The sequence below is a fragment of the Opisthorchis viverrini genome (genome assembly GCF_000715545.1).
Source record: "Opisthorchis viverrini unplaced genomic scaffold opera_v5_26, whole genome shotgun sequence".
NCBI lineage: Eukaryota > Metazoa > Platyhelminthes > Trematoda > Opisthorchiida > Opisthorchiidae > Opisthorchis > Opisthorchis viverrini.
The window spans coordinates 791,204-801,336 of record NW_008751683.1 but is presented as its reverse complement, the minus strand read 5'-3'; the positions used below and the strand labels follow the sequence as shown (position 1 = coordinate 801,336).

The following is a 10,133-nucleotide window of genomic DNA, read 5'->3' as shown; positions in this document are numbered from 1 at the left end:
AGAGTGTAAACTGGATTTCTCTCTCCGGAAACCTTCATTTTTTAGCAATTCTTGCCAAGATTTCGTGCGGCTTCCGGAGTCGATGATAGAAACATTATAACCAAATATCCCTTTGTGCTTGAAGGTGGCCTCCGTCGGTTGAGTTACCATAAAATTAAAACGGGCTGATCCAACACCCTGTAAGTGGAATTCACAGACTGCCAATTGGACGTAAACTGTACCAAAAATCACCACTGATTATGAATGACAGTTTTTAGAAGTTCCTCAACAGTGCTTTACCGAAACAGTGCTTTGTTGGGGGCAGCTACACTACTCAAAACAACTTAACCTAGTGAGCTTTGGGCAAAGTAACGAATCCACTGCCCAAAACGGGATAATTTGACGTACTTTCTGACCACACTCTGTTCCGCCAAAGGTGCAAACAGCTTTTCAACTTCGTATCGTTTCAACATATGTGTTTGTTCTTTTGCGGTTGGAATAGTTGCCCCGGGTGGAGGGATCAAATACAGGTCGCCGGGAAGCAAACAGCCGTTTTCATCCTTATCTGGGGTCACATCATCCGCAAGCTTTTCTCTTCCAGGAAGATGTTTCACAAAACAGTCTATCAACAGAAACAATGAAAGGGTGGTAGCATAGCATCGGAGAGAATTAAAGTGATAAAACGGAACAACCAATGGAGCGAAATTGGTAGGTCCGTGTCCAGATTCCGTCAAAGCATTTATTTGGCTGAAGCTTTATTATTCCTGGAAGATGGTGTTCAAACCTTCTGCCTGCAAGAGCGACTCCTTCGAGGTTAACCTACCGTCGAAATTAAGGTTCCTCGTATGTTACAACTTAGGTATTGGGATGGGCTACCTCAAATATGAAGTCGGAAGACTGATTTCTCTAATATATCTTGATATTAGTCTACTCTAATTCTGTAAAGCTTCGGATCAATTGCTCTCACATCTCGTCGCAGTTTTTAGTAGATTATTAAGAAAATTTCTGATAGAACACAAATTCCACAAAACAGACCGTTAAGTAGTAACTGTTGTGATGATTAGTTCCTGTGATTACATCCTGACTTTATCAAAACAGGCCGCAGTTAAAAGATGCGAGTATAAACGCAGAGAACACTCCGTTGTAAAATTAATTCATAATCTTTGCCCAAATTGCACGTATCTTGGCGCTACATGAGGAGTCATTTTGCCGTTAACTGGATGGAAATACACGAACTCCATTAGTGGACTGCTGCTTTCTGCTGCGTGGCAAAACGTGGATATCTGTGTGGTAGCTTCTCCAACAGCTGGCAGTCGCTTAGGTCTGTAGGATTTTCAGTATGGTTTTTAGGAGGAAGCAACTTCTAAGCTGGACGTGATTTCTAAAAGTGAAAAAGCATACTAGGTTGTTGCGTCAAGATAAAACCTGGTACTTTCCTGTGGTATGCACGGAAAAATCAGCTAAACTAGACCTTCGAAGAAGCATCTGAACACTTAATGCCAGCATCCCATGAAGCTCTAAGTAAGTTTCCACTGAAATGCTGGAACGATACCGCCGCGAGGCAACATAGTACTAACTATGCTACAGTACAGATTTTATATTCAGGCCCACACTCACGCTTGTTCCGTCTTAAAAGCATCATGAAGCTACTGAGGAATGTACTTGACCTGATTTTTTATAACTTGGACGTAGAAACAATAGCTTGTAAGTGACACGGTTGCTTCCGAATTCAGGATTTGAGTGAGCATTTATCTGTTCATAGGTTTAGCATTTGAAGCCATTCTTCTGTTCGTTCCATGTCAAACAACGACACGTCTGTTTTTGTAACGCACTACTCATAAGGTTGCTGAAAACTCCTCGACAGATCACGACCGGTTTCGCCCTTCTTGGGGGCTCATCAGGTAGGCGCAGTCCTCGAGTTTCCGTCAACCTTATGTTCTACTTGAAATCAAATTGCACAAAATTGGCGGAATATACTCATTTGTAAACTGATCTGGTATTTCAAATATCGTAGCAACTGAAACATGAGGCGGCCTGGTGCTGCATGTTCAGTAGCCAGGAAACATCAAAGCCGGGAGATTCATCTGGGTTCCAAGTCAGTCTCTCGACAAACCAAATTAGTTTGCAAATGAGTGCATTTCACTAACGACACGTCTACTTTTTTCAGTCAATAAAATTTTCTTTATTGCTGTGCCATGTGCGATCCTTCCAGGGTATTTGAGGATAACTATCCAAACTGATCGAAAGAAGATAACATAGCCGGTGACGAAAATGGTCATCGAAAATCGGCAAAGTGACTTTACGCGGGTCGACAAATGTTTCCGAAAAACTTTCCCTCGTAATCACGTGCGCAAACTCACTTGTTGCCCACTATGAGACAGATAAACTACAGCCAGATGCAACTACCTAAAAACAACATGAAAGACAAAAAGTCACGAGAGCTTTCTTCCATAAACTGTGATGATCTGTGGACACTCAACTATCACGCAAATCTAGCATCTCCGTTTATTTCCTTAATAAGATCAGCACAAACAGGACCAGACAGAGACACCTTCATTCGGCCTCATAAAATGTAGAAGCCCATAACTTGTACTCTGATTAAATATGTCCCAAAGCTCTGGCATGATGCAGCATGATGCAGTGAGGGACCAGCAGAGTTTGTGTTGTGAAACCCAGTGACCCGCAAGGATGCAAATCACAAGGATTAACTCAACGAATGGGTCGCCTTTCTGCAAGTATAATCCCGGGATACTCGTTGAAGAATAACGTGAGGAACCTGTAAAATCAAGCAACAGTTAAAAACAAGTTCCTTGATCTTTTTGTGCTAATATCATTACCAAGACTAGCGAAATACACTCGTTTGTATACCAATTTGGTTTTTCTGGAGGCCTCGCCAGGAACCCAGCTGAATCTCTCGTTTATGATGCTCTTCAGCAGAAAAGTTCTCAGCGACTTTACGAGTAGTACGTTAATACGAGTAGCAAGGCCACTTTTGGTTCGATGCTCTTCACAGAAAAGTTCTCAGCGACTTTACGAGTAGTACGTTAATACGAGTAGCAAGACCACTTTTGGTTCTATTATAAACTGTCAACTAGAAATTTAAGTTCATTAAAAATATCTCATATTCCCAACGTACTTAGAAGTTCCTGCCATTCTTTTGATGATGGACAATAGTCATTGAGTTGTAACAGCGGCAAATTTGTCCCAATCTGATCAAGGTACATGAACCTGTGTTGAAGACCAACATTATCCTTTGTGTCCAAGGGCTTCGCTGAAGTACTACTACGCGCTGGTGTTAGTTCCTCGTCAGATGCCGGCTCCGGTTCCGAAACCTCAATAGTATCATCGATTTGCCAACCATGTGGTTCACTTATTCCGCTAGCCTCTGATTTGTCCTCATCGCTGGAAACCACATCATTTTTGTCTGCTTCCGAGACGGACAAGCTCTCCTCTAACTTATCATCTTCCCAAGAAAAATCCAAAATCGCAGCGTTGTCCTCCTTCGGTAATGCGATTAACGACGGACGAAGATGATATACGATACCTTCGATTACCTTTGCAGTCTCCTCAATGCTGGTCTCCTCAGGGGTTGAACAGCACATAAAGTTTTGAATTAGTTCAGTTGCTTTGCTTAAGGCCTTCGCTGTGTCAGCCGTCCAACTGATATGAGCTTCCGATAGTTTGCGCAACATTTCAATTTGTTTTCCCTTCAATTCGCAACCATCCTTTGTTCGCTGGAAAAAGCAAGGGAAGAATGGTGGGGGTTTTGGAATGAGGGATTGATTTAGTCACAAACGAATTACTGAGGACTGTTCACTGCCTGCTTGCATCAATGGTAAAATCTTGAAATAATCATAGTAATTGCAAGCTCGGTTTCATACAACACACCTCGAGAGATTCCGCAGCTCTGGCCTCCTGCCTTTCCAGCTCCGTACACTGACCTTTCAGCGAATCCAAAGCTGACAAACAGTCAGATATTTGCTCCTGGGACATACTGTCCAAACGATTTTGATGAACAACAAGCAAGTGGGTAAGCTGAGTGGAAGGAGGCAGAAACATTAATAATATCAGTAAGAAAAAGAAGAAGAATGAGCAAAGGTGGTTTGTTGTTGAGTGTTCAATGTTTCATCTTTACGGTAAGTACTCTTTGGCAGCTGTATTATCCATAGAGTTTCAACTCAGATTAAAGAAACTAGTAAGCAATATTCTTCAGGATGTGTAAAAAGAATTCAGTCAATGCTGTGTCAGCGCTCACTAAAATTTCATCAACCGAACTTGTTTACATTCTTCAAGCTCTTAACCTTCTTCCTACGGTGCTAGATCAGCACCTGATAATCTCTTTTGCAGAGATGTCTTACACCTGAAGATGTCCCCACACTCCGTATTCACTGGATACCTATTTGCCCTACGTCGGCCAACTAAGATTCACAGCATCTACCTCTTCAGAGAGCGCAGAAAAGTCCAGCGTAGCAGTCATCCGTGAACTCAACTAGCCATCCAACAGTTTCTCGAAGGGCTAATGTAGGATTGTGTCCGACCGTGAACGGCAATCCCATGGGCTTTTGGTTTAAAATTAGATGACTTAACCGAGTCACACTTTAGGTCGACCATCTGTCAGTATCTGGCGTGAGCGTTTCTCAATAAAGTGCTTCTTTTCTGATCCATCACTAAAGGACTTCACGAGCAGTAGGGCTGCAGTTTGTAGGAATAGGGGAAACGCTATATCGTCCTATTTCAGTCGTTTTGGTTGACCGGTTCCTAAAAAGATAGAGTACTGTATGTTCGCGGTAAAATCCAAAAATTGAATTAGGCACTTATAGAGCCGAGCGTAGTAGGTTTTGAAAAACGCTTCATTCTAACTGAGATGTATCCGTCAGGATCGGTCACACATGTGCTTGTATGAGCGCTTGCTTTGCGTTCGCACTTACGCAGAGTGAATATGGATCAAACTAATATAAAACTAAGATCAGGCTAATGTTTTAGTATAGCTCATACGTGGAAGTTTGTCAGGGAGAGGGTGCTTCAAAACAGTTAAATGTTATTCAACGCAGTTACGTAAGCGCGATAACTGGCCACTCAACTATACAGTCGAGGGTAGGGGATTTAAGCCGGATTATGTTCAACCTTTGCGATGAGTCCCACTAAGTAAGACCAGGTTGCTTTCCAGAACTAACTATATTTTCCTCTTTGGCGAGCGTTTCCAAACGTGAGTTCCTATACGAGAATCTTCTAGAAGTTGGGACTAGCCCCTGGGAACCTCCCTTGTTGAAAAAATTTCAGGGCATGAGCTAAACCAAGAAATCAATATGAAGGCTTACACGAGAGCTAGACATCTCAGACTGAGCGAGTCACAGAAAAATATAGGACGGTTGGTTTTTTCCATGCAAGTGCAATCGTCCTATCTTTCTGCCAAATAATGGTTGCTCTCTTCTATCATGCAAAAAATAATGACATGAGGGAAAAATGATGCACACGTTTTATGAGGCGTTGACTATGGAGAGAAAAGCAAACAGGTGATAAACGTGTGGGAAACACCTGTACCGGTACCGGTCATCTTTCAACATGATAAACAGAATTCTGTCACCAGAAACTTTCCAAATTGGGTATTTCTATAAACAGATCTAGTCACTCATACTTACCAGTCACAGACTACACAGACTGATCACTTTCAACATTTTGCAGAAAACAGACGAATTTAAGCATAATTTTAGTAAACTTAACTTACTTTAATCACAGCAGAGTTATGCGTGGCCAGTTTGATATGCTCGTTTCCAAGTTGTCTTCTTTCGCGCTGTAAATTCCGATGAGTTACACCCAACTCTGCATTTTCCTTCGTTAGACTCTGGATTGCACCAGTAAGTTGGACCAAACCCTCGTCAATCGATATGTTTTCTTGCAGCAATTCTCTGAAAACTGGTTTCAATCGGTCGTATGCGTCGTTGCGGAATTCCGATGCCACCTGTGGGGCGCGAGGGCACAGCTCCGATTGATGTTTCTGTACATTCTCAACTACTTAAATTGCCTCAAGTAGCCACTATCGTTAAACAATAACTTGTAATCTGACAGCAGGTGTTGTCAATCTGACATGGTCTCGCTGTAACATTCACACACTTTAAGAAATTCATCATCACTCAAGTTATAGGCAAATACGACTGACTGATATGTTTGACCAGCCGCGGACCAAGCACTTCCTAATGTTGTCAAATTTACTGAGACCCATCGGGTCGTCAGTCACTCTCCCCATTTCTGGGTTCGGCTTTTCATTAGGCACTGTGTGAAAATTTATTATCCGCCCTAATAATTCTCGGGCGATTCGGTGTAATTCATTTCATTTCAGAAACATCAATCCAGAAAACTAGAACACAAGACCTTGTAAGACACTCCAAGATTTCCCGTGGCTAATGAAGTTACACTTCTATCCTCTTTTCAGTTCGTTCATGTTTAGAAACGCAGCGCACGGAAGAAACCTAAGGATGATCCACCTTAGGGAGTTACTGCAAGTACTCCCGGTCAAATACTACTCGCCGACAGTTTCCCACCCCATAGGGAAGTGAGGTAACTTCTTCATACTGTACCTTGTTTTTGAAATTGCGGTATTCATCCACTAAATTTTATTTTTTCGAAAGTTTACCGAAATGTATTTACTGTCCAACCGTACAGTTTGCAAGCTAGTAACCTGTATTCCCAAAAAAACTCGCAATCTACGTGTTTTGAGCACAAAGCAGTTGAAACAAGCAGCAATTAATTTCTACATTGTACACGCTGCTTGCACCTGGGCATTGCCTAAATCATTAAGTAGTTTCTGATGTTATTTAAGTTCCGAAGTATACGCGGATCTAGAACATGAATCACGTGACTTTTTACTGTGGTTAAGTACCCAGACGGATCTGCAAGAACCTGACAAGAGACAGTGAGGTTTAACTGCTTGGCTTTAGGATGAGGGCGTCTGACAAATCAAACGCACCAGGGTTTGGGACACAAGATGGCACCATTTGAGCATAACACGAGGGCGTGAGAATCAACATTCACCGTTCACAAGAGAGACGCATTCAAGGTCATATGAGAGAGAAATTTCACGAAAGTACGGCGGGATTAGTCACAAAACCCAATCGTGTACAAAGATTTGACTGAATCCGTCCAATGACTGAAGATTCGTAGTAAACAGTCACTGCGCCGTCAGGTTACGACGCATCACAAACAGCAATCCGGTGGGTGGGCGCATATCAGTTTCACATTGTTGAACTCCTTTGAGACTGTGTTCTCCATTCCTTTAATCAGTCTGTGTTCAATTCATCCATCAGAACATCGTGAGAGATAACCAAATGAAAATTGTAACGTGCATATCGGGCACATGAGGGTAAATTTCGGAGGGTGGCGGTTTTTCAAAACTACACCTAACGTTCTCATCTAGCTACCACTCAGAAGAAATTCGTCGCGCTTTAGTGAATATTGTGCGAACAACCAATCATTCGTTGTTTGCTTAACGTAATAACCCGTCTATTCATCCTTGAGAAACACCAAGTGCAGCTCCTGTATATCACAGAAGTGCGTTGCTGATTGGATTTCTTGTCTAGTTGTAAATTCAATGTTAGCGTGATAGCTGTTCATTTTTTCGAACTGCCAGTATGCCTGTTCAAACGATTCGGTAACAATGACAGTGCCGTCAGCATGTCCGGTGTTCTGTTGCTTGGATCAGTTCCCCAAGGTTAGCATCTCTTAGATGCCCCATTATTATGTTATCTAGCACTGCATCAAATTGGCTTCTCCTTGCCGAAGTGTTATCTGTTCAAACAAATTGCTGTTGACTTAAACTTGGACATCTGCTGTGAGAAACACTGAAGATGGTTTGAGACGATAGGTGAGAAAACCTGCGGTATGAGCATACTCGTGCATTACTGTCCTTTTCTAGTGGCGCATTTGTGAAAAGTGAAAATTTTTTACTGACATCTGGGATTCATACTTTGTCAACAAAGGCAAAGTCACCTCACTCCGTGGATTGGCTGTGTCCTCATGCGGCCCTTTTCTGTTTTTACGTGATTTGCCCAGTTGGTATAGTTCCGTGAACCAAATCCTACCATGTGGTTTTACGTGATTCAGTTGGTATAGTTCCGTGAACCAAATCCTACCATGTGGTTTGTTTGTTTACTCTTGTGCTTTATTGGATTCATAAAGTAAGTAAGTATTTTCAAAATTAGGGAAAAATATCATAGTTTATAATATTGATGAACTTGCTATCGATAGGCAAACGCTTTGGATCTATGAAAACAGCTTGTTATTACTTCTTCGAGGCGTTTCATCGCATTCTTTTTTAGGAGAGCCCGATCTTCCAGGTTCTGCCTCGTCAACTCATCTAGGTCCTTTTGATGTTCCATTTCCATCCGCTCTAGGCATTTTTCCAAATACTGGCACTGGTGTATCATTGCATCCCGGTTGGCAAGGAATACATCGAGCGAATGTATTTCTGCGGCTGACTCCGAAAAACGAAGCAAGAATAGTCGTTACCAAGGGCAGATTCATCAAAAGACTAGATACACAGTCATTATTACATGGTATGACAGCAATGTAGCTTACACTTCTTGCTTTAGTATTTCAACGACGTTCGAATTTGGATACTTTTTTCCGCACCGTTAGCAAGCTTACCACGTCGCTTGCAACACTGAAAGATAAACACAACAAAAGTGGGGACCTCCAAGATTAAAGCTGAAGTAGGAGTCGTTTCAATTACCAACGATATATTTTGTCAGCGTGCGTATAGCAAAATAAAATTGGACTTCTTGACAATCTTCTCCGAGATGATCGAAGAATCGTTTTGGGCTATTTTCTCCACTATTTGCGGTTAGGTTCTCGACAAGATGAAAGCTAGCTTCTATTTGTTCAACCTTGTGATCTTCACTCAGCTGAAATTTCGTGGTAGCAAACATCTGAAGGCCATTGATTTTTGTCGCAAGGCACATGAACAAGGAAACGTTTTAAGTCTATAATTGCGTTAGAGAACACCTCGTTAAAGTTCGGAATTACACGTACAGCTGTTAAACCCCTCCTGTTAAACACCACTTTCAAGCATACTACTAAATTCGAGTGTGACTCCATCATCCTTCAGCCCGCAATCTGACTGTTCGAAGTTGGGCGTCATCCTGTGTTCATGTTGAAAGTCTACATCAGCACTGATAAACTCTTTTCTCTGCTACTTAAAATGCTACGAAAGAAAAAAATTATGCATGTTACAGAGGAAAACAAGCAGAGATCAGAACTACGTGAGTGATCAGTGCGACGGAAGTTGAGAACTCAGAGATAGGTTCTCCTTGCAGCGACCTTGAATATTCAGTTGTGATTTGTTGACTCGTTAAACCAACCAACCGTATTCATCACTACTATTGACTGCACTATAGTGCTCCGCCTGGCACGAAAGAAAGTAAATAATAACGATTGGCAAATGATGTCAGGTGAAGCACGTGGCTCCGATCTCTTGTTATCCTTACTACTTCAAGACAATTGCGTGATTCTTAGCGGACCAGTATTTGTTCCCGTCAGTAAAATAACGTGTGCCCTGGATAAAACCCGTGCCGAAAAGGCCTTAACAAAACCTGGACAAAATGCCTGAATTGTCGTTTTTTTGAGGTTGTTTCAAACAGTGTTTCTTAAAAGCAAATGGTATTCCGTCGGAACAAGGCTCTCACTAACTTGCGTGCCGTCTGTCTTGTTCCGCGGAAGATACCACTTTATAGCAGATTCGGATCTGAAAGTCAAGGCTCATACACTCAACCGATGCTTTTGTTAACATTAAAAAGAGACAATTACTGCAGCCCATTATCGGGGCAAGCGGTGAAGACAGCTGGGACAGACAAGTCGTAAGTTGTTCCATCACCCACACGCAACTCATAAATGTGAATGGCCGGTACTCTTCGCCAACGCTGATTGTCAACAGTGTACCTCGGAGTGTAATGCTTTCCTATTTCTCTCCTCGTGTGCAACAGATTCTCACAAGTACGCCGGTAACCTAGTGACGGGTTGTAACCATCACTTATCTGGAACACCCGCAGAAACAATACGTACTGAATTAAATTGTGAGGTGAACTTTTTATCACCCCCGGTGTCCATAGCCTCAAATCGTTGCCTTTCTCTCACGTGGTCGTTACACTGGCCTATTCTATGGC

At 42.2% G+C, this 10,133-nt stretch overlaps 1 protein-coding gene across 1 annotated transcript in view; it reads right to left on the bottom strand.

Moving 5' to 3' along the window:
• Positions 1 to 389: 389 nt before the first annotated feature.
• T265_12965 (hypothetical protein) overlaps positions 390 to 10,133 on the bottom strand; it is a gene marked incomplete at both ends in the record, with an annotated part of 16,566 nt that continues 6,822 nt past the window's right edge. Inside the window, 5 exons of the mRNA XM_009166514.1 lie at positions 390 to 601; positions 3,116 to 3,713; positions 3,868 to 4,014; positions 5,705 to 5,938; positions 8,259 to 8,446. Of these exons, the coding sequence (XP_009164778.1) occupies positions 390 to 601; positions 3,116 to 3,713; positions 3,868 to 4,014; positions 5,705 to 5,938; positions 8,259 to 8,446 (1,379 nt within the window). The remainder of the gene's footprint in view (positions 602 to 3,115; positions 3,714 to 3,867; positions 4,015 to 5,704; positions 5,939 to 8,258; positions 8,447 to 10,133) is intronic.